Source organism: Cataglyphis hispanica, chromosome 10, assembly GCF_021464435.1.
Source record: "Cataglyphis hispanica isolate Lineage 1 chromosome 10, ULB_Chis1_1.0, whole genome shotgun sequence".
Lineage (NCBI taxonomy): Eukaryota > Metazoa > Arthropoda > Insecta > Hymenoptera > Formicidae > Cataglyphis > Cataglyphis hispanica.
In genome coordinates this window covers 33,832-60,420 of record NC_065963.1, presented here as the reverse complement: position 1 = coordinate 60,420, position 26,589 = coordinate 33,832, and the positions used below count along the sequence as shown (strand labels likewise).

At 29.6% G+C, this 26,589-nt stretch overlaps 3 protein-coding genes across 8 annotated transcripts; 1 reads left to right on the top strand and 2 right to left on the bottom strand.

The window, feature by feature from the left end:
• The first annotated feature begins 546 nt into the window (after nucleotides 1–546).
• LOC126852277 (twinfilin) lies at nucleotides 547–8,561 on the top strand. 2 transcript variants are annotated; one of them, XM_050596921.1, is made up of 5 exons: nucleotides 547–761; nucleotides 902–979; nucleotides 1,127–1,786; nucleotides 2,340–2,458; nucleotides 5,230–6,462. In XM_050596921.1, exons 1-5 carry the CDS (start codon nucleotides 737–739, stop codon nucleotides 5,392–5,394), a joined length of 1,047 nt encoding a protein of 348 aa, XP_050452878.1. In that variant the 5' UTR covers nucleotides 547–736; the 3' UTR covers nucleotides 5,395–6,462. The 2 variants fall into 2 exon arrangements, with proteins under 2 accessions (XP_050452878.1, XP_050452879.1); XM_050596922.1 differs by lacking the exon at nucleotides 5,230–6,462 and adding an exon at nucleotides 8,334–8,561 and having other exon boundaries at nucleotides 549–761.
• Nucleotides 8,562–8,833: 272 nt separating this feature from the next.
• LOC126852282 (RPII140-upstream gene protein) lies at nucleotides 8,834–11,316 on the bottom strand. 5 transcript variants are annotated; one of them, XM_050596937.1, is made up of 6 exons: nucleotides 11,007–11,198; nucleotides 10,371–10,516; nucleotides 10,030–10,255; nucleotides 9,677–9,931; nucleotides 9,364–9,612; nucleotides 8,834–9,179 (listed from the first exon to the last, which is right to left on the bottom strand). In XM_050596937.1, the coding sequence occupies exons 2-6, from the start codon at nucleotides 10,393–10,395 to the stop codon at nucleotides 9,053–9,055; spliced, it is 882 nt and encodes a 293-aa protein (XP_050452894.1). In that variant the 5' UTR covers nucleotides 10,396–10,516; nucleotides 11,007–11,198; the 3' UTR covers nucleotides 8,834–9,052. The 5 variants fall into 5 exon arrangements, with proteins under 5 accessions (XP_050452894.1, XP_050452892.1, XP_050452895.1 ...); XM_050596935.1 differs by lacking the exon at nucleotides 11,007–11,198 and adding an exon at nucleotides 10,732–10,993 and having other exon boundaries at nucleotides 10,391–10,516; XM_050596938.1 differs by lacking the exons at nucleotides 10,371–10,516; nucleotides 11,007–11,198 and adding an exon at nucleotides 11,214–11,316.
• A 14,464-nt stretch (nucleotides 11,317–25,780) lies between these two features.
• On the bottom strand, nucleotides 25,781–26,213 carry LOC126852453 (uncharacterized). The gene is made up of 2 exons (XM_050597293.1): nucleotides 26,141–26,213; nucleotides 25,781–26,067 (listed from the first exon to the last, which is right to left on the bottom strand). The coding sequence occupies exons 1-2, from the start codon at nucleotides 26,211–26,213 to the stop codon at nucleotides 25,781–25,783; spliced, it is 360 nt and encodes a 119-aa protein (XP_050453250.1).
• Nucleotides 26,214–26,589: the final 376 nt, after the last annotated feature.

Below are 26,589 nucleotides of genomic sequence, written 5' to 3'. Positions count from 1 at the left end.
TGATTGGTTTCGTGATTCATAACCTTCATCAAAGAGTCTTTAACATTATTCTTGATCATCATTATCATAGAAATATAAGTTTATGTTATATAAAATAAAAAGAAGAATAAGTAGTAATAATGAAAATATGATAAACAATAATGTTAAAAACTCTTTGATGGAAGTTATGAATCACGAAACCAATCATAAACCGCTTTCCGCCATGATAGTTTAAAGTCATTGAGTTTCAAATCGAACTTGAGGTCTGACTCGACTCGACTCAGAGTCAAGTAGAGTCAACAAATCGAATACGCTATAAATCAATCAAAACTGGCCCCATTATGGCCAGTCTCTGATTAAAGGCCTAGTTTACACTGATATACTTTATACGTATTAAATACTATACCGACCAATCACAACCATTCTATTCTTTAGAGGAATGTTTATGATTAGTCAGTGTATACTTAATCTGTATTAAAGTTTATCGGTATAAACTAGGCCAAAGGGTCTCTAGCCTAGAAAAAGCGTTCCATGAAAATCGCCGGCATTGCCTTTCTCAGGCTTCTCTCTGACCAAAGTAATTTCGAAACGGTTCCAGCAGTGGACTATTGTGACGTCATAATGGTCGCACTACCAGTAAAAGAACACACCCAAAAGAAATCTTTTGCTAATAGAATAGAAAAAACAATAATTCTCAGAAATATAATCGACATATTTCAACACAGCAACAGCAGCAGCGAAGCAGTTCTTTTGCAAAATGTCACATCAGACAGGAATTAAAGGTGATTATATGCTTTTTATTATACATGATGCCAACATCTCTGGCCAAAGATTGATTGCAACGAATCGTTTATACAAAAGATCTTTAATCTTAAGTGACATCATATTAACAATATTGTAATAAGATAGATTTGTTTTTTAGCCAATGATGCATTGAAGAAATTGTTTGCGAAATGTCGTGACGGAAAAATACGAGTACTGAAGATTTCGATAGAAAATGGTAAGTTTGTTTCCTTGAATTATGAGAGGATGCGTTTTTATATTGCTATATAATTTAGAAGTTTGCAATTTAGAAATTTGGAGATTGAAATGTACACACAAATATAAATAATACATTTTTTTATATTTAGTTTATTTTCTTTTCCAGAACAATTGACTCCAGTGTCTAGTTCTAAGCCAATAAACAAGTGGCAAGATGATTACGATAAAATGATCAAGCCATTAATTGTGGAGAATCAGCCAGCTTATATCCTTTATAGATTGGATACGAAATCAGCAGATTCTGGTTATGATTGGTTATTTATATCTTGGTCTCCTGATACCGCACCAGTGAGACAAAAAATGCTTTATGCTTCTACTAAAGCTACATTGAAGCAAGAGTTTGGTACATCTTCGATAAAAGAAGAACTGCATGGCACTGTTCCAGAAGATGTTACACTGGATGGTTATCATAAGCATAAGAGAAATGATACTGTACCTGTACCATTGACAACAGCAGAGGAGGAATTGGCTGAATTGAAAAAGACTACTGCAACTACAGACTATAGTGTGGAAACAAGACATCAGACATTAAGTGGTGTAGCGTTTCCAGTTACGGATGAAGCTAAGCAGGCCATTATAGAACTCGCTAAAGGAATTCATGAATATGTCCAATTAAAAATTGAATTGGATGAAGAAAAGATACATCTAGTAACAGCTTGTGATATTTCTTTAGACAAATTATCTACTAAAATTCCATCCGATGCTGCTAGATATCATCTTTATAATTTTAAACATACTCATGAAGGAGATTATACAGAAAGCATAGGTAGGTAATGATAAATGATAAATATACAGGGTATCCCATTTTAATTTGCCTTAGGCAAATATCTAGAAAGCAAAGCATTTTTGAGAAAAATGTTTTAAATAAAATCTGTAAAGTTTTAAATGGTGAATTAAGTAGCAATGTTAGTGTGATTTTAAATAGTATTGTTAAGCAGTAAAAATCACTTTTGGGTAATACTAATACTGGCAGTACTGTATCTTTCAAGCCTCATAATTCCGAAAATACTTAATGGAAAGGAACTTATTGTAGTGTTTTGAAAATCTTTTAAAGTAAATTACAAGAAATATGCAATCAAAAACGGAAATATTCATTTAAAGATTTTAAAATGATTTTTATGTGACCTTAACAATGCTATGTAAAGTCACATTAATATTGCTACTTAATGCGTCATTTAAAACTCTACAACTTTTATTTGAAACATTTTTTTCAAAAATGCTTTATTTTCGAGATATTTGCTTTGGTCTATTAAAATGAGACACCTTATATATTTTACATTCCAACATAATATAAATAATTTTTACTTTTTTTTTTTTAGTTTTTATATATAGCATGCCGGGATATAGTTGCAGTATTAAGGAAAGAATGTTATATTCATCATGCAAAGCACCTCTTCTTGATCTTATCCAATCTCTGGGAGTAACTATAGCAAAAAAGGTTAGTATATATTCAATCTCTTAATAATTTATTATTTTATTTTTATATTTTCACATTTTATATAAAAATCTTTCTTTATCGATATTTATTTATTTAAGTTTGAAGATAATATTGCAATTAAATGGCATGCTTTTAAAACAATAAAAAGCTTAAAACTTTAATTGTGTTATTGCAAAAGTCGCTAAAAGTCATATATATGCATTTTCTAATGTGAAACTATGTGTGTACATATATGTGTCTGTGTGTCAGAAAATACATATATATGATTTTTTCTGAGTTTTGTAATATTAATCAAATTTTTAAGTTTTATTATTTCAAGAGCACATATATCGAAAGAGAGACAAAAAGAGAGAGAAAGAATGTCCTAGACTTCTTATGATCAATTAAAATTAAAAGTCTGAAAATTATTTAAAGACGAAAATTCTTATACTAAAAATTATAATTGTTTTTAAATAGGAGAAGTATTTAATTGAAATATTTAGAGAAATGTCAATCAATTCTATTCTCAATATTGATATAATTTTATATATAATATTATATTGAATTGATTTTTAAATGTCTTATTTATAACCAATTTATTGGGAGAGTAATAACTGCATAAAAATATTACAGATATTAGTTGCTTTCCGTTTGCACTCAAATGATACTGAGTCACTCAGTAGTGAGTATTGTGAGTATTTTATAATCAGATAAAATGTCAATTGTTCAATGAGTACAAGGAACGCGCGATAATGTGATAATGCAGCTTTACAACCTTACTTTTGTATGTGAGTCTATTAGATTTACTAAAGCACACAGAGTCGATCGTGTACAGAAACTCAGTTGAATCTCACTTTCTCAGCATCAAAAAGAATGTGCATTCAACTGAGTTATGATGTCATAAGTGAGAATTATCTGAATTTTGATGTAAATAGAAAGCAACTATTGATATTAAAGTATGATGTGCATCAATTGTCAAATTGTCACCTAAAATGTGTTGTATATGATTGACATATATATAAATATATGTACATATACATACACATACACTTACACATGTATGCGTCCCAGCCAATTTTTGTATTTAAGTTGGGGAAGTATATGTACATGTATATGTATATAATTTTTTCTCTCTTCTCTCTCTCTCTTTTCTTCTTTTTCTGTCTTTCTGAATTTGAATAGAAAATCTTTAGAGCTAACAGGGTTGGAAAAAACTCGTTACCAATACCATTACCAATACTCTCAAACAGTAACAAGCCGCGTTACAATTTCCGCGTTACTTTTTTTTTTTAATGATAATACAAGATAATACGTGATAATACAAGATAATACAATATATAATAATACAAGATTAAGTAAACATACTCAAAATTTATATTTTTAAACATTACTTTATTAAAATATGACAAAAGAACCATATAATTTTGATAATGATATTGCAATTGATAGTGTGTGATAATTTTAATAATAATTAATTTTGAATAAAAAAAAACTTCAAAAAGTTGCAAAAAAGCTTTTTTAAGATTTTTAAATGCTGTATATGAGAAAGTTTTTTTATTATTAGTTTTCTTTCAATATATTTGCGTAAATATAATAGAGTATCTACTTCCTGGAAAAATCTGGAATTCTTAAGGATTTTTTGTTGCTGGAAAACTCATAGAATTCTTATGGAATTTTATAGGAACTCAAGGAATTAAAAAAAAATTCTATCTTTGATAATTTTGTTCTTATTGTAAACAGTCGGCAAGCCAAATGAATTATATGTTTAAAATATATTATAAATCTCTCTCTCTCTCCTCCCTCCCTCCCTCCCTCCCCCTCTCTTTCTCTTTCTCTGTTTAAATATTTAATGATTTAACAAAATATTGAATTTCCAGTAAATATTCTTTATTTTAATTTTTGGTGATAAAAAAATGAAAATGTTATATAAGCGAAAAAATTATTTTACGAAAGCTATTCAGTTTTTTTTTCTGTACATTTGCAAATCTAGCATTTCGAACTTAAGTAGCTTTGTATTTTTTCTTTATATGAATGAAGAACATTAGAAAATGCACAATAAAAAAACTTATTTTTAAAAAATTGATCCAAAATCTTTAAAATATTTTTTCACTTGTGATTTTGAACAAAAATATCTAGAAAATCAAGGACTTTCAGGGAATTTTTTTAAAAGATTTGAATAGACACCTTAATATAGTCAAAATCGCTTTTTGTAATCTCTTAATCATTAATCTCTTATTTTTAATCTGATGGACTAAATGCAATATGTTAATCTTTATAATCTTGAACTCTTGGCCACTCATTGAATCTATCTATTTAAATGTTTGTTATAAAGTAGATTGTGAATCGAGATATTAAAAAAACATTTTTATGTAATTTTGCATTTCAATATCTTTTGTGATCAATATATTTCTTTATATGAAATTTATACCGAATAAATACGAAAAAATAACGATAAAAGTAGTTGTTAATTTTGTTACTCTTGTTACTGAAGAATTTAACAAAATTACTTTTTCCATTACAAGTAACATGTTATTTCTCAACCTTGAGAGCCGACACACATTATCTGTTCTCTTAAAATTACATATGCTTCAAATGGAAATCTTGTACTGTGCCAGGCTTATAATAATCTTTAACAATTATAATATATCTTTGGTCTATGTAACACTTGCTTTTAAATCATGTAATAATATTGCATATTATTATTTATTTATTTATTTTTTGATATTTAAATATTTTACACATGTATACATATGTATATATAATTGCCATCTCTGTATTATATAAATGCCCAGTTGGAAGTAAATAGTGGGGAAGAGTTAACAGATATGTTAGAGGATCCTCCAAGCATAAAATACACAGCTGCAATAACTCTCGCAACTCCATCAACACCTTGTGCCCCTACTCAATTCATACCAGAGAAAAAATCAAAACAGAAACGATCTTGTGTTTTAAGCTAAAACTGGCCTAAAGCATTTATCTCTGCCATTATTATTGCTTCTGCTAATTGAAGTGTTTGTGATGTTTTGCGCATCAAATATCTTCCTTCATAAATTCCAGAATATATAATATTGTAACATCATTAATGGAGCATTTAAAATAAAATAATGGGTTTCTAATGTTTCCAATATTAGAACAAATTGCAATATATATTGTGAACTAATTTAGAAACAGTAGAAAGCGCGCATTATATAAAAGAATATTAATCTCAGTGTTGTTAGCCAACATTTAGAATTAATTTATGTGTCAAAATAAATATATAAATCTATTTAATGAAACAAAATAGATTTTAAATAATGTATTTTTCTAAATTGTAAAAGCAAAAATGTCAGGCATGTGAAAGATTCTCAGTTACAAAACTCCATTATCTACTAATAACTCAATGTGAGATGCCTATATAATAGAACTCCATATAGTACGTATTATTTTAAAAATACTATATGATATTATTCATTTATATAAAAAACAGTGCGATGGAGTAAAATCATTTTGTTTGATATTAAAAGCTAAGCCTTATTTTCCAGATTTTATATTTGACATATAAACACTATGTGTGATATGACGAGTAAATGAAATGCGAATGTAATTTAATTATATATAAAGAATTTAACATTCTATTCACATATAGTTCTTTTTCATTTTTTATTTTATATATACTTTTGTACGCTTGTGTGATTCCTATATCTAATATACTATACACACACACGCAACACACACACACTTACACAATCTGATTTAAGTAAATATGCGGGATTATTTCATGCGCGATTAAAGATACGAAAAAAAAAGTTATTATACAAAAATTATTTTGTTTTGAAAATAACGCGATATGTGATGTGATTAATTTTTTTTTTTTGATAGAACTAAATGGAAGAAATTTCATAGTTAACTTTATTTTTTTTAATGACATAATATATTTATTTATCTATAATGTGATAACATGATTTATAATTTTTTGGTATCTTTAATTGATTACGAAATAATCACAATATATTTACTTACAATTAACACACGCACACGCGCGGCGCGCACACACCACCACGCATAGCGCACACTACATATATATATATATATATATATATATATATATATATATATATATATATATATATATGTTATATTGAGTTTCGAATTAGTTCCTAGTCTTATTAAAGTGATATGTGTCATTTTAAGTATTTTTTATAAATGGAATTTGAAGGCTTGGCTTTTAAATTTATTCAAATAGTCATGTAGGATTTAGTAATGCAATATTTTAATAATTGATCCGTAGTAATTTGCGTACAATATGTGATGATTAGAGAGTTGGGAAAAATTCCGTATTCGCTCTATATAGAGATAACGAAAAGGAAAGAGATAGAGCTAAAGTCATTCGCCTAACTTTTCTACATACATATTTTCAAATATGATGATAATGTAGTGGACAGTGATAAATATGCGAGCGCCACATTAACGTAAATATATATTTTTTTTGCACATTTATTTCAGTTATAAAATAGTAATAACACACTAGTTATTCTACATATAAAATTTTATATCATGTTCTATACTATTGTAAATGCTATAAAATATTAGATACTATACAAGTATGTGCGTATAAAATAAGACTGATTTGAGAAGAATCCTATCAGCTGTTAACATGTGTTAAACATTAACATTTATTTATAATTGTAAGATCTTGCAAGATCAATTTAAAATTATCCTTTTATTGAATCCGTAAAAAGTTACATTATAACAAAAAATTTTTTACATTTTTAATGTATTTATTATTCTTTAATACTTACGTCTCCAAAGTATTTTCTTAAACATTTAAATATATATGCAATTTACAGCAGATAGGACTAAAATTTGATAACCAGTAAAAAAATATACAAGAGGCATTCTATTTTTTGTGATCTGTATTTTTTTAATAACTGTAGCTTTTTATAAACTTTAAATATTTTAGTCTAAAATAGAAAGAAATAAAAATAGTTAGGTTTACTTGTGCTGTGAAGATAATTTGTGAGTTAAATTCTTGTAATTTTTTCTCTTCCATATACAGTTATGTTTCTTATATTGTATTAATAGTCAAAAATAATGTTTCTCTTTTTATATGTAGAGAATTTTAAACAAGTTTTAGAAAAATTTATAATATCTTTATTACATATGAATTATAAAAAAAGTTATGGAGAATTCTATCTATAACAGTTTATCTAAAGCCAGAAGAGAAAATAAAAGAGGATATTTAGCTCACACGCATTTGCTATAGATATAATTAAGTTAATTTTTATGCTAAAAAAAAAAGTAATTAAAGTGCTCTATTTTACAAGATCATGACGCACAATATTGTCTTGTATATCTTTATTAAGCATTATATCAGGCCTATTCTGTAATTCTTTAATTTTATCTTAGCTCTGATTTCTCTTTTCAGTTATATAAATTCATTAAAGTCAAGGAAATTGTATATCTTGTCAATATCAAATATATTGGAAATAATAAAGCATCATGCAATTTAAACTTACAATTTGTGTTTCTCTTTATATTATATATTCAGTATTATGTATATTTATACCAGGTACGCATATGATGTATGTAATTACTAAGGACCATTTATAGGTACGTATGTTGCAATTATGTAATTAAAAACTCTAAACTCTTTTGATGATACCTTAAATGGTAATGGTGGTTACTTTTAAGATTTAAAAGTATGTCTGTTACAGAACTTACAGAATAGGCCTGTCATATATGACCTATAGCCACGTTAATAATTTACAAGATATTTTTTTGTGCTATATGTATGTACACACAATGTCAGGACATATCTGCAAAAATGCATATGTGTTCATACATCGTGTGTACACATAATCTTCTATTACATATATAGAGTTATTGTTTTTGCTATTAAAATTTGTTGATTATATAGCTTGAAATAAGTGATGGAGGAGAACTTACCGAGCAATTTTTTCAAGAGGAATTGCATCCAAAAATCAGTTTGCATCAGCCAAAATTCGCTAAACCCAAAGGTCCACCAAACAGAGGTGCTAAGCGTATAACCAAGGTTCAAGAATTAGCATCTTCTGATTAAAAAAAAAAAATTAAATAAAATAAATAATGAAATTTATTATATCAAAATAAAAGCAGATTAATTGAATAGTATTTTCTAATGTACTTTCCTGCATTTATCATTTTTGAAATATGCACAAAATCTTTTTTTATTTATTTTCCATGAAAAATATTACCTTTTAATTAGTTAAAATACACTTTAGATTTTTTTTGTCTATTTTAAATATATTTATTAAAAATATATATAATTATTCTAAAAATTTATTAAATTAGTCTTAAATTTTTACATGCATAATATAAAAAATTCATCATACTTTGCACTTATTGTATATATATGTGATGAAATTGTTTTTTAAAGAATGTTTTTGAATCATTTTGTTATCTTGCAAAATTTTGATTAATTATTATTGATACAGACAAATAATGAAGATATATATATATATATATATATATATATATATATATATATATATATATGCATACATACATACACATAATAGCACACATTTATATACAAGATTTATAGATGAATAATAAAGAAACATATATCTATATACAAGATTTATTTACATAATAAATTTATGTTTTATGATCTTCAATATTCTCTTTTCCTTGAATTAAGCGTACTTTTTTATTTTCTTCATATACCTGTTTTACTTCTGGTAATTCAGTACTCATACACTTCTTTATCTTGTTATGTAGAATCCTATTATTGAATATATGAAATATCAGTACTAAGAGATGAAATAAATGATAATACAAATAGATGTTTTACAATTTCTATATAATATATAACAAAATATTAAATTATATATAATATAAAATTTCTATAAAAAAAAATATTAGATTTAATATTTAAGTTACAAAATGGATAATATTCTTGTACTTACTCATCTCTTGAATTTATCCATTTTTGTTGTGCTTCTAGTACTTCATCTATTGTTACTCCTGATAATTTAAGAATAAGAAGCGATGTACCACCACATATACCACCTAATATACTACCAAGCCCAACGCCAACAAGTGCTCCTCGAAGTCCTAAATTCATTTTAAATAATAATCCTGTTACAGAACCACCTAACATATAATTTTCTATTGCCAATTTTCCTCGATATGTCGTTGTACATGTTGTTACAGTACTGTAAAAGAATATATTCAACTTTTATATAAATTTTAAAGGTCATAGGGGGAGTGTACTCTTACCTAAATATACAACAAAAAAGTCCAAGTTTTGCTCCCATTCTTGCACCTCTTCTTATAAAATTTACTGTAACTGCTTGTTGAAGATGCCATTTTGCATCAAAATGACTCGTAAATTTTGTTGCTTCATTATTTGAGATGAAATTATCTACAGTATTCTTAGTTGCATTCATACCACCTAAGACTGTACCAATTACGGTACCTGATATTGTTATATTTATGATAGATGTCAATTCTTTTGTGAAATTACCGTCTTTGCTGTAAAATAAAATTATTTACAATATCAATTATTTGTATGACGAATTTGATCTTTACGATACAAGTAAAAAATTTGATAATGTAGAATAGATATATACTTTAAACGAAATATATTTTTTATTCTATCCCAACCCAATTTATCATCTAGTGGCTCTATCACAGTCTCCATCACGCTATTCACAGGTTTATCAAAATTAGTATCATTACCAAATGGAAATATGCTCATTAGTATTGGGCTTCTAGCTAATAGACTTATGCGCATCATTTTCTGACACTTTAAGAATTTAAAGTAAATTACATGTATGCACATAAATGTTATTAAATCTGCAACAAAAGAAAAAATATAAATATTTACATAAAAAATTTAAAAAAATTATAATGTTATAGATAATGAAATATAACAAAATAATTATATATATATATGTTTAAAATAGTATACAATTATTCCGTTCTAAATACCGCATCTAGGTTCCAATTGGGTTTCTTTCTTCACTAATTGATATTTATCATTTGAACTGTGATTTGAACTTGTGATTTTTAATTTTATTGTTTTATTTTTATATATGATTATTTTATTTATATAACCTTCATTTATGAAGTCGTTCAATATAAATTCCACATGAAAGATATAGAAAAATAAAACTAAAGTGGATTAAAAGATACTTATATATATAGAAACATTAATATTATATTATTATATTTGTGAAATTTCAACAGAAAATTCAATAAAGAATCTCCAGATTGCGAAAAGAAAAATTAAATTGTCTGCCAATTCTTTCTATAATGCTACAGTATATTACACATAGAGTAACCTAATTTATATCGTGCATTTGGTACGCATATCAGATACTATATTCGTATAAAATTCGTATTAAAGCGAGGAGCACACACTTTTTCATAAGCGCATAACCATAAGTATAAGGAAATTAATTGATTCATTTCGTTAGGCATATGTTTGTGGACCAATCAATTTCCTTATACTTATGGTTATGCGCTTATGCAAGTGTGTGTTCCCCGCTTAAATATTTAATACACACGATATAAACGCAGCCGGATCAACTTGGTACAAACATACCAAGCAAGAGTATCGTACTAAACTGATATGTGTATCAAATGATGCAAATGACGATGTAAACACATGAAACAGCTTGGAGTTTTGAAGGAAATGTAGCATGGAACATAACTTTTACAATAATCGATATTATATGCTAAACGTAACTAGGAGGCAATCGACATGAATTATGTTAATGTTATTTTTCTACTTTAGGGCCAATTTCATCACCTTTGGTTAAGTTAACCGACGGTTAAAATCAGCAGGGTGGTGTTACGTCTCAGCGACGCTCTTTCTCTCTCTATACCTCAGTTAGTGAGAAAAAGATTGCTCTTGTAACGTCCTGCCAATTTTAGAAACTATATTTTAGCTAGTAATTAAGTACCGCTTTTATCCCTACAAAATACCTGTAGAATAATTATGTAATCCATTTGCTTTTACTTTAATTGTTAACTAATTTCATTAATCGCTTATTATTTTAGTTCCATATGGTTATTTAGCCTAAAACCTGAATATATTTTAATCCTTTTAGTAATAATAATCGATGGCGCAAGGAATTGAGAATTCCTTGGATTGACGAATCAGGAAGCATTATTTAGAACTAGCTAGTTGTACAGCAGTGACTTTCTAGAACTAACCTGCTGATTACTTTAAGAACGAACTTGCGAGCGAGTTTCATACTCGATAATATCGATACTAATATCTAACTTTTAAGATTTTAATATTTAATCATACAGACAAATATATATATAATAATTACTCACTCTTAAATTGAGGAGTAAATGCGCCGTACTTTATGGAATCATAAAACGTATATAATAATAATTTGTTGACTATAATTTGTTGAATATTTATAATTATTTTATCCAAAACATCACATATAAAACTTTCAATACTATATCCAATACAATTATACTTTATAAATAATTAAAATCATATTAATTAAAACAGGTTATTATATAATGCGCGAATGCTTCCATAAAGAAATGATTTTAATAAAATTAATATGCTTTATTGTAGTATCGATCAAGCGACCATAAATATAAATTTAAGAGGCTTATATTCTATGGAATCATAAATTATATACATTGCATATAATACAAATAAGTTATCTAAAATATCTATATTTTTAAACTATAGAATGCCATAACTTTAATTAAATTGCCAACTTATTATCAGAACTGAAATAAATAGAACAAATGATTCCATAAATTAATAAGCATAAATATTAACCATATTATTAAGGATTTTATATTATAAAATATTAACTAAGCTTAAGAAGAGAATGCGCATAAGAGGCCTCATGTTAGTGAAACCTGATATTGCGAGCGATAAGTCGAACGGACATGCGACGGCTACGACCACGAGCGCCGAAACTCAATAGTCAGATAAACATATCGATCGACAATTCTCAGAAGAATTATTGTTAAAAATCTTTCTTCTCAGAAGTCCTTCACTGAATCATTCTAAGAATCTTCCAGAGCGCGACGCGTGTGCTGCGCACGGCCCGAAGACCCTTTGTTTCGACAGTATATAAGCCGGCGATTTCGAACCTTCGGGGTAGTCAAATCGGAGCAGTCAAATCGGAGCAGTCAAATCGGAGCAGTAAAATCGGAGCAGTCAGTTCGAGCATTCAGTTCGGGGCATTACATTCAGATCATTCAGTCATAGCATTACAGTCAGTTCGGTCAGTCAATTAAGAGATCTTCAAGCATTCGAATCATTTATTCTTAGCTAACATTATTCATTACTATTTCCTTACTATTTCGTACAAGTATTTGCTCCGTATTATTCTTTCATTGTTCGCGTACTATTCACTATTCCATTTCGATTAATATAATTGTCGATTCAGTGTTAAGTTGTGTAAAATTAAAGAAATAATAAAGAACTTTGTGCATACATCTGTGTACTTTTATCCGGCCTACTTCATCCACGACCGAGGTCTTAAAGGACGAGAGAAGGGCTTAACAAGGTACGACCAGAACTTGAACAGAAGGAAAGATTTTTCTGCCACATCACGGTAAGTACTTACAATTACTATAAATCCCATCTTTCCATAAATATTAGAAACTTTATTTGAATTAACTGACAACCCCTAATAGCAATTAATTATCTTTTCATCCTCTAAATAATAAGAAATCCTTTGTCAAGCATTAGCATGTGGCTGACAGTTTCCAGTCAGTCAACTTTAATCTATTATCCTACTATTATTTAAAACACACCCTAATATCAATACTAAGTAAGATTTATAAATTCCATGCAAAATATATACTACTGTTGTCATTTGAACCTGACTTAATCTTGCAACACCTTGCTCTTTTTCCCGAAAATCCATCGTTGCCGAGCGCTTATGGTGTCCCTGGCGACTCCCTCCTTTCTTCCTAAATTCTGAATATAATCCTTAAACCTCGTTTCCGAGCGCTTATGGTGCCCCTGGCGACTCCCTTTTTCCTAAATTTTGACCTCGTTGCCGAGCGCTTATGGTGCCCCTGGCGACTTCCTCCTTTCTTCCTAAATTCTGAATATAATCCTTAAACCTCGTTGCCGAGCGCTTATGGTGCCCCTGGCGACTCCCTTTTCCTAAATTTTGACCTCGTTGCCAAGCGCTTATGGTGCCCCTGGCGACTCCCTTTTCCTAAATTTTGACCTCGTTGCCGAGCGCTTATGGTGCCCCTGGCGACTTCCTCCTTTCTTCTTGAATTCTTTATATAACCCTTAAACCTAGTTGCCGAGCGCTGATCGAGGTGCCCTGGCGGCGTTTCCTATCAATTTAAAAATCTCCCACAAGAAATGACAACAGGAGATTAAATTAAAATCAAATTTATTATCTAATTTTCTGAACGCAACCCAATCTTTGAACCTAGTTGCCGAGCGCTAATTACGGTGCCCAGGCGACATTATCTATTCTCCCTAAGATTCCATCGTTGCCGAGCGCTTATTACGATGCCCCTGGCGATATTCGACACTTTTCTGAACCTTCTCTTTCTATCAGAAATTTAGAGTCATAATATAATCAAGTATTGATATTAAATAAAAGACCTTATTCCTTAGACAATTCTCATAATAAATTAATTCGATCTAACTAACTCTCTATTATTTAGTGTCCACAATTTGTTAACTACCCATAATTTCTATTATAATGTTCCTTTTCAAATCTTAATTCTCTAACTCTTACGGTTTCTAATTAATATATATATATATATATATATATATATATATATATATATATATATATATCTTAAGTAACAAGCCCCTTCCATACAGTGAACTCGCAATACAAGCGGACTTGCCATAAAACGCAACCATAATCGATATCTTTCTTTTATTATAATATTAAAATTCTATTCTTTAAACCTGATTTACCTTCGAATTACATCTACTTAGTTGCGTCCATATCCCTATAAAATACCTAGTGAAACTTCCTAGTAACCAACTAGTTCCGCGCCTACATCATTCCCCTAGATCCACCTAGTGGATTAGGCCTAGCTCTCGGCGTCCCTGGGGTATAGCCGGTGAAAGCAGGTTGCCCTATAAAAGTAGAGAGCAATCTTTTTCTCACTAACTGAGGTATAGAGAGAGAAAGAGCGTCGCTGAGACGTAACACCGCGCTAGTGTCAAGAAAAAAGAAGTTGGATTTTTTCAACTTCAGTCAAACGTCAAACTGTACTGTTGAACAATATTGATGTTATAAGTTGACTCTTTTCATGCGTTTTATTGCAATATAGCGTCAATTTTAATGATATGATTACTTTGACGCTAAAAATGAGCGTCGAGCATCAGTGTGAAAAGGCACCTTTAGTGCGTATCAAATAAATTAATACGCGTGCCAACAATTTCACGATGTAAACTCACACGGAACAACAACTTCTAATAGATGTCCAGTAGAGATCCATCATAGAGATGGATCTCTACTGGAAACAAAACCTCTATTAGACGTCTATGTAATCTCTTATAGACATCTACTAGACATCCACAGTTCCGCATTTCTTCCTTCCATTCGATATCTATTAGACGTATTTATAGATGTCACATGGACGTCACATGGTATAATCATACATATTTCATGAAACTTTGCTGAATAAATCCCTTACAACAGATCAACATTTCAATAAGAAGTTAGAGTCACTTTAAATTGTAAGATGGTAACATTCCATGGAGAAACCTGCCATTAACCTTCTAGCAATATGAAAATGTTCATCATCCAAACTTATTTTATTATTATCCCAGAGATCTAGTGCGTAACGTTGTATTAATATTCATATAATATGTCACAAATCTTTTTATATTATTTTTATTAAAGAACCCTTACAAAAAGATATTGACAAAAATCGATTAAACACTATTGATTTTCAACCAATCAAGTTTTTTCATCAATAATTGAATTGTTCGAATTTTCTTTTCTTCAGTATATAGCATTTCACAAAAATACATAAAATTAAATAAAACTCTTTAAAATCTCTTTAATAATGTATTTTTGGAAAATATATATATATATATATATATATATATATATATATATAATTTTATATATATTTTATAATTTTATATATATAATTTTATATATATATAATTTTATATTATATATATATATATATATATATATATATATATATATATAATTTTACATCTTAAATAGAGAATAAAGAATAATTTTATAATTTTATCGGACGTTTATCTGCGTAATTTTTAAGAAATGATCAGTTCAATATATGAATTTCCTATGGTAAGAATGTATCAGAAATTAGATTGATAGAAATAGTTTCATTTTTAATCTTCTAACAATTGCTCTTTGCAAACTTTATATAATTCTCATGACTGAATCTCAAATGCGAGATAGATGCATCGCACGTCACATAGCGGTAAATAAATGAACTAGCAATTGAATACTACATATTTTTTTTGTAAAATTTTTGAAATGTTACGCGCAGTAACATTTCTCATGAAATATTAAATAAATAATATTTTTGAATCTATAAAAACATGCACATCAATTATTAATATTAAACAATTTTTCATAGTTTTATAATATTTTCAGCATACGCGAAAAATGAAATGATTGCTCGTAAGTTCGCTAAAATATTAAAATAAGATTCCATTAATCTTCCAACAATATTATAAAGATTTTATTGTAAAGTAAGTGGTAAATATCAGTAATGTGATTATTAAAATGTGTAAGTTTGTAACCTCCCTATAATTTTATTGCAATGTTCAATGCTGTGAGGGACACATTCCTCAGATATAAATGTTCAAAAAAGTTAAAATCATCCGTAGTCTATTTAAAAAAAAAAATATATACAATATATACAGATATATATAGATCTTATATTTTCAAAAATACGCTAATAAAAAGATCGTTTTACTTGATTTATGGATTTTTGTGCGATTCCATATACATTAAAACAAAAGTTTGAACTATTCAATTGGTGAAAGAACAATTGAAAATAGTTATTAATCGATTTTTCCCAATGTATTTTAATATAAATAATATTTATATTTAAATTTATATTAAAATTTAAATAATATTTTTTGTAAGAGTTTGTTAATAAAAATAATATTAGAAGGTTTGTGGCATGTTATATGAATATTATTATAACATTATGTGCAATATTGCTATTAACCTTTTCGCTTCGGCAGTCCGGTCCGCCGAAGTGTCGTCACAGTACGGAAGCACGCGCCAGAAATGTGCACAGTGCGCGTGGTTTTTGTATATACATTTTTTAAGTCTTAAATAATTACTATGCTTAATAAAACAATTGTTGCTCTATTATAGCATGTATTCCTCACATTTTAATATGAAAACACTTAAACAAAATTATATTAGTTACTCTAAAGACATTAGACTAATTACAGTTGACAAATTCTTAGCTATTTACATATTTACAAGACTTTAAAATTGAACGTTTAATATTATTAATAATGTAACACAAATTAGTTAGTATACTAATATTTAAAAATTAGTAGTGTAATTCTGTATGATATTTCCTAAAACATGGATCTATACATAACCCAACATTACAATTTTTACATTCATAACGCGAATCTGACCTTTTATCATTCTTACTACACACTACACACCTTCGACTTTTGTTTTTACCTTTTGATATATACAGTGAGGGGAAATGCCTCTCTGTTAATCTCGCTGGATTATCAGCGTCTCTGCTTTGACAACGAATTACGTTAGGATGGTATTTTGCGATTATTTGCTTTATTAAGGTTAAGTGAAATTTTGCCATAGATATGTGTTCTCCGCGTTTGTATTTATATAGGCAATATGCGTTCCATACACAGACGTCGATAAGGTGGAAGAAAAATTTGCGATACCATTTTAATGATTTTCGCGTTGAATTGACTGTGCTTATCACACTATCCACCTTGTCTACTATGCCCATTGACTTATTATAATCTATAACGCACACGGGCTTCTGCACACTCTGTTTTCCTCCATATTTCGATGTTGTTGCAAAGTCTGCAGTGTGCATACTCGAAATCATATAAACTTCTCTTTTATCTACCCATTTCATCACCAATAAACTTTTTGAAAATCGAAAACATGCCTCTCCTTTTTTTAATTTTTCTTCAATCTTTGGCATTCCTTTCCTTCGTTTTTTCACGGTCCCGCATACATTAGAATAACTATTATGTAAAACGGTAAATAACGGGACTTGCATAAAAGTTATCAACGTAGAGTGTATGTCCTTTCCCTATGTACGGTTTCAAGAGCGACAAAACTATTTCCCCCGATTTTCCAATTCCCGTGTTTTCACTTTCTGTAATCGTTGACATTCCGGAATAAACTATTATGTCTTGTACATATCCCGTTTTACAATCGCAAAGCATATACGATTTGATGCCAAAGCGGTTTCTTTTTGTCGGAATATATTGCTTGAAAGACAAGCGACCTTTATATAATAATAAACTTTCATCAATGCAAAGGTTTTGAAAAGGGTAAAATGCGTCCTTGAACGATTTTCGCAGCATATTAATTACATCTCTTATTTTACTTAGGCGATCCTCAGTGCACCCAAGTTCATGTGAAAAATGTATCATCCGTAGCAACGAAAGATAACGGTCTCTAACCATTACCTCACCGAAAATATTACTTTGTAAATATTTATCCCTACTCCAGTACTCTTGAATTGTTAATTTTTTGTTTCGTGACATTAATAATGATACAGCAAAGAAGCAGTACATTTCGTCTACTGTTGTTTTTTGTTGGGTATCTACGTTGTTATTAGTCTTCTGAGCCCAGTGGTAGTTTGTTTCCGATACAGTATATTCCACGAGTTCTTGCGAAATGAATAGCTCAAAGTAATCTATAATTTTGTGGGATCTGCGTATTTTTTTGTAATTCCCGACATCTGTGAGGAAAATTGATGGATTTTTGGTGTAAAATTATTGAATGTCCATGATATGTTGCAATAGGTGTCCTGAGGTTCATCGTCAATTAACTCCGTTTCTGACTGCGACGTGCTGAGTATGTTTCTCCGTCTTCTTTTGCACAGATGAAAATTATTTTAATTTTCCTCAATTGAATCATTTTTCGAATCGGTCATTCCGTTTTGAAACATAATACTTTTTTTATTTCTTGTACACATTCTGAAGGGGCTTAAACTGTTCCTAAATAAAATTTTAAACAATGCTTAACCTAAAATTTTTCATTCTTAAAAAAAAATTATACCTTGAGCCGACCTATTCTTAATTCTTATAGAACACGATATGTATTCGTAGAAAAATGAATATAATCCGCAAGATCCGGTAGATATTTTGGATGCGGTTTTGATGTAACACCAAAGAGTAGGTGTACTTTATTGATATATTGGATTAATCCAAGATTAATCCAATATATCAATAAAATCAGTTCAAAACGTTCTGCCGATAACGAAGAATTTGTCATTGACCACAGATGGTACTTGTATACACATCATGTGGATGCCGGATATATCCGGCGCTCGTACGCACAGGTCGCCATGTGGATGCCGGATATATCCGGCGCTCGTACGTACAGGTCGCCGTGTGGATGCCGGATATATCCGGCGCTCATACGCACAAGTCGCCGCGCGGATGCCGGATATATCCGGCGCTCGAAGCGAAAGGGTTAAGAATATATTAATGAAATAAGTTTGGATGAATATTTTCATGTCGTTGGGAGATTAATGATAGGTTTGTTAATCTCCGTAGAATGTTATAATTTTATGTACAATTTAAAGTGACTGCATCAATCTTATAACTAATTACATAGATTTATTATAGATGTTTTTTCTACAAAAATTAAAAACTAAATTATCATTTATAAATTCATTAAACTAATACTATTTTCTTTTTTTGTGTGCGTACCAATTGTATCAAGAAATCTATTTCATAAAATCAAAAATATATTAGTTGTTTTTAATATAATTATTTAGGCAATTGGATATCAACAAATCGAATACGCCATAATTTGTACGTTACGGGCCTAATATGACGATTAGCCAATCAGGTAAGCGAGATGCTATTGTCGCTTCTCTGATTATTTAGGACTATATATTTACCTATACTGTGGGTACACCTTGTATTCTTACATCATGATACTGGCCTAATTCTTACACGAAACATGGCATCCATTGGACGTCCATATAGCCTCCATAGCTCCATGCGACATCTATTTTCATAGTGGATATTGTATAGATTTCTAATAAAAATTCATATTATCTCCACGATAGATGTCGTCTATAAATCCATCATAGATGTCCATTAGACATTTGTTATGGATGTATGATAGATTTATACACATATATTTCTAACAAAATAAAATTTAATTTTTATTTAAGCGTTATTTAGAATTCTCAGTTAATGTTTTGAGAAAATATTTAATAAAATTTAATAATATTATATATATATTAATTTATAGACAATTAAAATTTATTAAAAATTTTACTTTAATTATTAAACTTTAATAATCAGCAAAATTTTTATACTAAGATAAAAGATTTTTTTGATATCAAAAAATTTTACAAAATCCATATAATATATATATAATCAATTTGACAAAGAAAATTAAACAAAGAAAATTCTTAAGTTATAAATTAAAATTACAGATTTCTGAATTATATAATTGGTTTATATTTTATAAAATCAAAAATATATTTTTTAGTTGTTTTTTTACGCACAAAAAAGATAAATAAAATATTATTTATCATATTTTCATTATTACTACTTATTCTTCTTTTTATTTTATATAATATAAACTTATATTTTTATGATGATGATGATCAAGTATAATGTTAAAAACTCTTTGATGGAGGTTACGAATCACGAAACCAATCATAAACCGCTTTCCGCCATGATAGTCAATGAGTTTCAAATCGAACTTGAGATCTGACTCGACTCAGAGTCGAGTAGAGTCAACAAATCGAATACGCTATTAACCGCAATCAGTATACTGTAAGTGAAAAAAGGTATATTTGTAATGTTATTTTGTAAAAAAAAACATTTTTAATATTCCTGAGATTATTAAGACATTTCAAAACGTATATTCACGATTACCAATTCACTGCTGCAAATGTATATTTACAAATGGATAGCTGCGGGCCCAACATGGCGATCATGGGAAGCATGGAGGGGATAACGATGTCGCTTCTCTGATTATTTAGGACTCTAGGTAAATACAGTAGGGTCACTCTGTGTCGGCCTCTTTGTTCTCGATGCTAAATGATTGCCATATTGTTAATTGTACGCGGGCTTTAATTTGAATAATAGATACTAGTTAAAATAGAAATCTATGTATTGTGAGACTTACAAAATATGTCATGTGAAAAATTATTTTAACATTTAATATTGCTTTTAATTCATAATACTATTTTATATATTAATGAATCTATACGATTAATAAAAACAGTAAATATAATATGATTATACACAACAAAAATATAAAGCGACAATAAGCGAAAAAAGAATTACACAATAAAATATTTTATATTGAATAATACTTTATAAAATATAAATAAAATAAAACTTTATATGTAATTAAAGTATACACTAAAATATCACATATCACATGTAGCCTTCTTCGTTACTGTGGCGCTACCATAGACATAGTAAGTATAGACTGCGCGTTTGACTATATCGATATATAAACTTTAGAAGGAGACAGCATGCCTTCAGGCTATGTGTCTCTGTTTATCAATATTTAGAGTGGGACAGAAATTCAAATATGACTGCGACATACTACGAATCAGTGAAGGTTTCTTTCCCTCACCACGCGTCATTAGACAAAGAGAAAGATGCGAACAGAAGCTTTCTCTTTCTAAGTTTCACGCTGCCTAAATAGAGAAAAGATAAGCGGGGAGCACACACTTTTGCATAAGCGCATAACCATAAACATAAAGAAATTGATTGGTCCACAAATGTATGCATAAGAAAATGAACCAATCAATTTCCTTATGTTTATTGTTATGCGTTTATGCAAAAGTGTGCTCCCCGCTATAGGAAACGCGCAGCCTATATTTATTATGTCTATGGGCACTGTGTGGCCGCCATATTGTTAATTGTGCAACTCAGTCATGCGAAAAGAACAACCATTAGCACAATTTTCAGCAGAGTGACCCAGAGAGAATTTAAAATTATTAATTTTAAAATTTATATTATATTAACATAATAAAATTATATTGTTAGAAATTTTTTATGTTGTATTATAGTTATTCAACAATTAAGTTAAGCCAAACTTTATTGAAATAGTTCTAAATCTATTTATTGAATTATGTTAAAATTTGATTTTTTTATTAAAAATAATGTACTAATGCCGCCGTTCGCTGCCGCCGCCGATAAATTATCAATCGCCGATGCCGCTGCCGCCGCCAAAAAAGAAAATTTTCGGCGAACTCGCTATCAGAAATAAATTGGCGTTGGAAGTTTATATTTTTTTTAATAAATAACAGCTTAAACAATTGCTCTTTAATTGCTCCATTAGAATCTATAATTGCTCCTCTTTTAAAATTAATTTTTTTTTTAAATATTTACGAAAAACATAAAATTTATTATTTTCACTCAAAAAATTAAATCGTTTTATGCTGGATATACTTGTAGACTACGGAAAATATGTTTTTCCAAGAAAATAACTGGTTTTTTGCTTATATATTATAAAATAATTAATTATACAAGTGGAGCGATTGCGAATATTATAATAGATCAAGCGAAGAACAATTATTCTACTAAAAAATTAATAAGAAATATTGATTAAAATCTTTAAGATATTTGAATATTCTCGCCGTTGACTGCTGAGGCATATGTAATTCAAATAGGCCACCGATAAGTGACGACCGTGTCGCTTGGAAAATGATTAATTTAGAACAAAGGACTAGGCCTTTTCGGACCGTGCGTGTGATCTCTGTGTCGGTCTATTTTGTAAAAATTTGAGAAAAATAATTACTATTATTAACCCTTTCGCTACGAGCGTCGCCTATAGACGAGATCCGCGCGACGACCTGTGTGTACGAGCGTCGCCTATAGACGACATCCGCGCGACGACCTGTGTGTACGAGCGCCGCCTATAGACGACATCCGCGTGATACCACTTGACCATGAGACCCGCGATGTTTTTATTTTAAAGTGTAATTTTTAATTTTTAAATATATTTTTATTGATAATAATTGCAAAATCTCCAAATATGTTGTTGTATAACACTTAAAGAATCGTACGATCCGGAGAATGACGAGGCTGCACCGAAAGATGTAAGTCCGAACACCAGTTTACCTAAGCGCAACATGCACACTTTTCGGCTCAGTGCTCCGTTCAGTGCCGCTACTCCGGCGGCATGGTGGCCCGTTCAACGGTCACTCCGACGGAGCACACTGCCGTAGCGAAAGGGTTAACAGTCTATAATAAAAGTAGTTGCGCTCTACTATTTATACTTTGTGTTTATATATCCGACGTGAATCTTGCATATTAGTATTTTGTAAGTTAGAGTATCATTTTAATCCCGCAAGAAGGAGCGAAGGAGGGGACATGTTCCCCTCAAGACTTTGAAAATTTTGTTGCAAAGCACATTCAAGTATTGGATCAACCAGTAGATCCAGAAGCTAAAGGAATTTCCCAAATAGAAGATTCTTATATGGAATATGAAAACGAGAAATTTACAAGAAAACGAATACGAGAAGAAATTTCTGCATGTGAGGACTCATCAGGTAATCGAGATCTTAAAAAATCAACATTAAATAATAACTCGTATATGACAAAGAAAAAGAAAGCTAAGAAAAGTATGAAACCCTAGATACAATACCTAATTCCTCGCAAAAAGGAGATAAGGACATAGTCGTTACAGATTAACATAACCTCCAAATCTCAAAGTGTTCGGAATAATCCGAGACGTTGAACGCGATGTTGAATCTACTATAAATTATTTTCATATCTTCTAGGAAGTGGCCAACAAATTTTACTTGAAATCCTAAATGGAATATTTATCTCATGCGAATACTCTATGAATGGAAAAGATTTTTAGTTTGCTTTATCCCTAAAAGTGATACAGATAAATTGAGACCAATTTCCTTGGCATCTTGTACATGCAAAATATTGGAAAGACTTATATGTAACAGATTAAATTAGTAGGTGGAATATTATAAAATCATTCCTAACTCTCAATTTGATTTTCGTAGAAATAGAGCATGTATAGATAACATTGCTATATTATATTCTAATATTATAAAAACATTTAAGACGCAAAAATCACTCTCAGCATTATTTTTAGATATTCAAACAGCGTATGATAATGTGCTTTCAGACATATTAATTAATAATCTTATGAAACTAGGAATACCTCCCATCTTTGAAATTTATCTATCATATAATTGCTTCTCATCAACTCTATTCTAGATATGGAGATGTGGATGAAGTTCTTTGGGCTTTTAAAGCCCAAAGGGATTTCTTCCCCAAGGAAGTGTACTAAATCCATTATTGCCATATATGTTAAAAATTTAGATAAGTTAAAAATTAATAACTTGAAATACTTCAATACGCAGATGATGTTGCACTTTTTTTACTATCCGATTTAGTTCAGAAAGATTGGATGATCTTAAATTAACTCTGGATAAAATTAATGAATTTTTAAATCATATTGGTCTGGAACTTTCATCGTCTAAAACAAAGCTATGTATATTTTCTTATGTTTTAAGAAAAACGGAAAATATTGAAATAACGTTCAAGGACTTTCATTCGTAACATCTCAACTATAAGATTTTTGGGTATAAAATTTAGCTCAACAAAATTAAATTGGTCACTACATATTCAGAATGTATGGAATGCGTGTCAAAATCCTCTCAAGATAATTAAATGTCTAAAATATACTTGGTGGGGCGCAGATCCCAGAGTACTGATTAATTTATATATAGCTTTAATCAGATCTAGAATAGAATATAAAGGATTCCTTCTTCACAATTTATTTAATAGTTTATCACTGAAATTAATGAGATTACAATATAAAGCTCTTAGACTAGCTCTGGGACTTAGAAATTCAACTCCTACAAATATAATAGCAGAAGCAAAAGAACCTCCTATTAATTAACGAAGAGACTATATTTGTAAAAATTTTCTTACAAAAGTTATTTCAAATGAAAATCATCCACTAATACAAAAACTTGAAGAAATAATAGAATTGGAAGATAATCCTATTATTATAAAACGATTTATAAATATTCCACTCATTGAAAATTTTAGAGAGTACAAAAATATTCACATATTATAATATACAAACATTTCACATTTTTAGGATACTCTTATCATTTTAATTCTTTGCTTTTTATCCCAAAAGTATGTATGCTTTCTGGAACAAACTTAGCTGATCCTCCTTCAACTAACGTTTGCTTTTTGGACAGATTTAATAAAGAAATAAATAAAACATATTGTATATTTACGGATGGTTCAAAATCTCCAGAATTTAAATTTACAGGATTCACCTTCACAACAATGAATGGTTCATTTTATAAACTGTTTAGAACGGCAAAATTTCTACCTATTTTTTCAGTAGAGGCGTCGGCAATATTAGAAACATTGCATTATATATCCGTGTTGGGACTACTGGTCCTCCGTCGGATGCCTCTCCAGGTAACGGATAGAGAAACGCCTTCCAGATATGGATGATACCGGGGAAATGAAATATCCGGGGCAGATCAAAATCAGAACAATGTCTGCATCTAGGTCAGGAACGGCTAAAGTATAGGGCACTCTCTTGCCCTTAAAGCGAAAGAGCTACTAAGTGGCCAATGGCGTGGGATCAGGCAGGCAAACGGAAAACTATCTGATTATTATTTTCCAGAGAACATTATTGTTAGAGTTATGCTTTAACTTAATTGTTGTAATTATGTGGAGAGTGAGAGGAGAGTAAAAAAATCTTTTAAAATTTAACAAATATAATTTTATTTTAATCTCGCACATAAGAAAGAAATTTAACTCTCTGGTGTATGCTTTACAACGAACTGAACTTTATTCAACTTTATCATTCACTGCGCATGCTCCACAATACGGCGCATGCGTCTCACACATATTTGGTTTGGCATAACGCGTCTGACTCAATTTCCAACACTTCCTCCGTCAAAACCAATTTTCCCGTTAAGCCAATTTTGTTTTCATATCCATATCATTACAATTTTCTCTGAATCTTTCTTTTGGTAAAGGTTTGGTAAATATATCAGCCAATTGCTCTTTCGAAGATATGTATATTACATTTATTTCTTTATTCTCTACTTTTTCTCGTATAAAATGATATCGGATATCAATATGTTTTGTGCGCTTATGCATTTTTAATTAACTTCATTGCACCTTGATTATCTACATTATTGTTTTATTGGTCCAACACAGTGATATTCCATATCATTTAATAAGTATCTTAGCCAAACAATGGCTGCAGCGGCAGCAACATACTCAGCCTCGGTTGTATTTTGTGTCACTATCTTTTGTCTATGAGATGACCAAGTTATTGGCCCTCCAACTAGAGTAATCACATACTCTGTTGTAGATCTTCTCGTAGTAAGATCATTTGCAAAATCTGAATCAGAATACCCTGTTAATTTGAACTTAGATGCTAATTGTTGTTCATAGACTATTCCTAATTCTATGGTGCCTGTTAAATATTTAAAGATACGTTTTACTGCATTCCAATGACTCCCGTCATGTTTGTCAAGGAATCTGCTTACAGCGTTTACTGCGAACGCTATATCTGGTCGTGTGACCGTAGCCAGGAACAAGAGTGATCCTACTGCTTCTCATTGAATGGCACACATGTGCGTGACCCTCCCTTGTCGCGTACAGGTTGCAGAATACTACTTGAATCAGCAGATATCGTTACAGCTTCGTTCAACTGAAATTTTCTGATTACTTGTTCGGTAAATATACTTTGATGCAAAAGCATCTTTTTGTTTTGTCTATCTCTTTCTATTTGAACACCTACAAATATTTGAGCTTCTCCTAAGGTAATTTCGGAAGAGTTTTACAGAGCTGTTACAACATTTTCGATTATTTTATTATTTCTCGCAACAATTAACCCATCATCGACAAATAATGCTATATATACTTCCTCGTTTTCAATTTTTCCTCTAAATATATATTGTTCAGCATCCCCTTCTTTAAACTTGAATTGATTTAG

Bases quoted from the DNA above. Each gene is read 5' to 3' on its own strand.
- LOC126852277 (XM_050596921.1), top strand. From the start codon at position 737: ATGTCACATCAGACAGGAATTAAAG. The intron at 762-901 runs GTGATTATATGC...TTTGTTTTTTAG, and splicing joins ACATCAGACAGGAATTAAAG to CCAATGATGCATTGAAGAAA. The intron at 2,459-5,229 runs GTTAGTATATAT...ATAAATGCCCAG, and splicing joins GAGTAACTATAGCAAAAAAG to TTGGAAGTAAATAGTGGGGA.
- LOC126852282 (XM_050596935.1), bottom strand. The intron at 9,932-10,029 runs GTATATATCTAT...TTTATTTTACAG, and splicing joins AAAAATATATTTCGTTTAAA to CAAAGACGGTAATTTCACAA. The intron at 9,613-9,676 runs GTAAGAGTACAC...ATTCTTTTACAG, and splicing joins CTTTTTTGTTGTATATTTAG to TACTGTAACAACATGTACAA.
- LOC126852453 (XM_050597293.1), bottom strand. From the start codon at position 26,213: ATGAGAAGCAGTAGGATCACTCTTGTTCCTGGCTACGGTCACACGACC. The intron at 26,068-26,140 runs GTAAGCAGATTC...AATATTTAACAG, and splicing joins TAGCGTTCGCAGTAAACGCT to GCACCATAGAATTAGGAATA.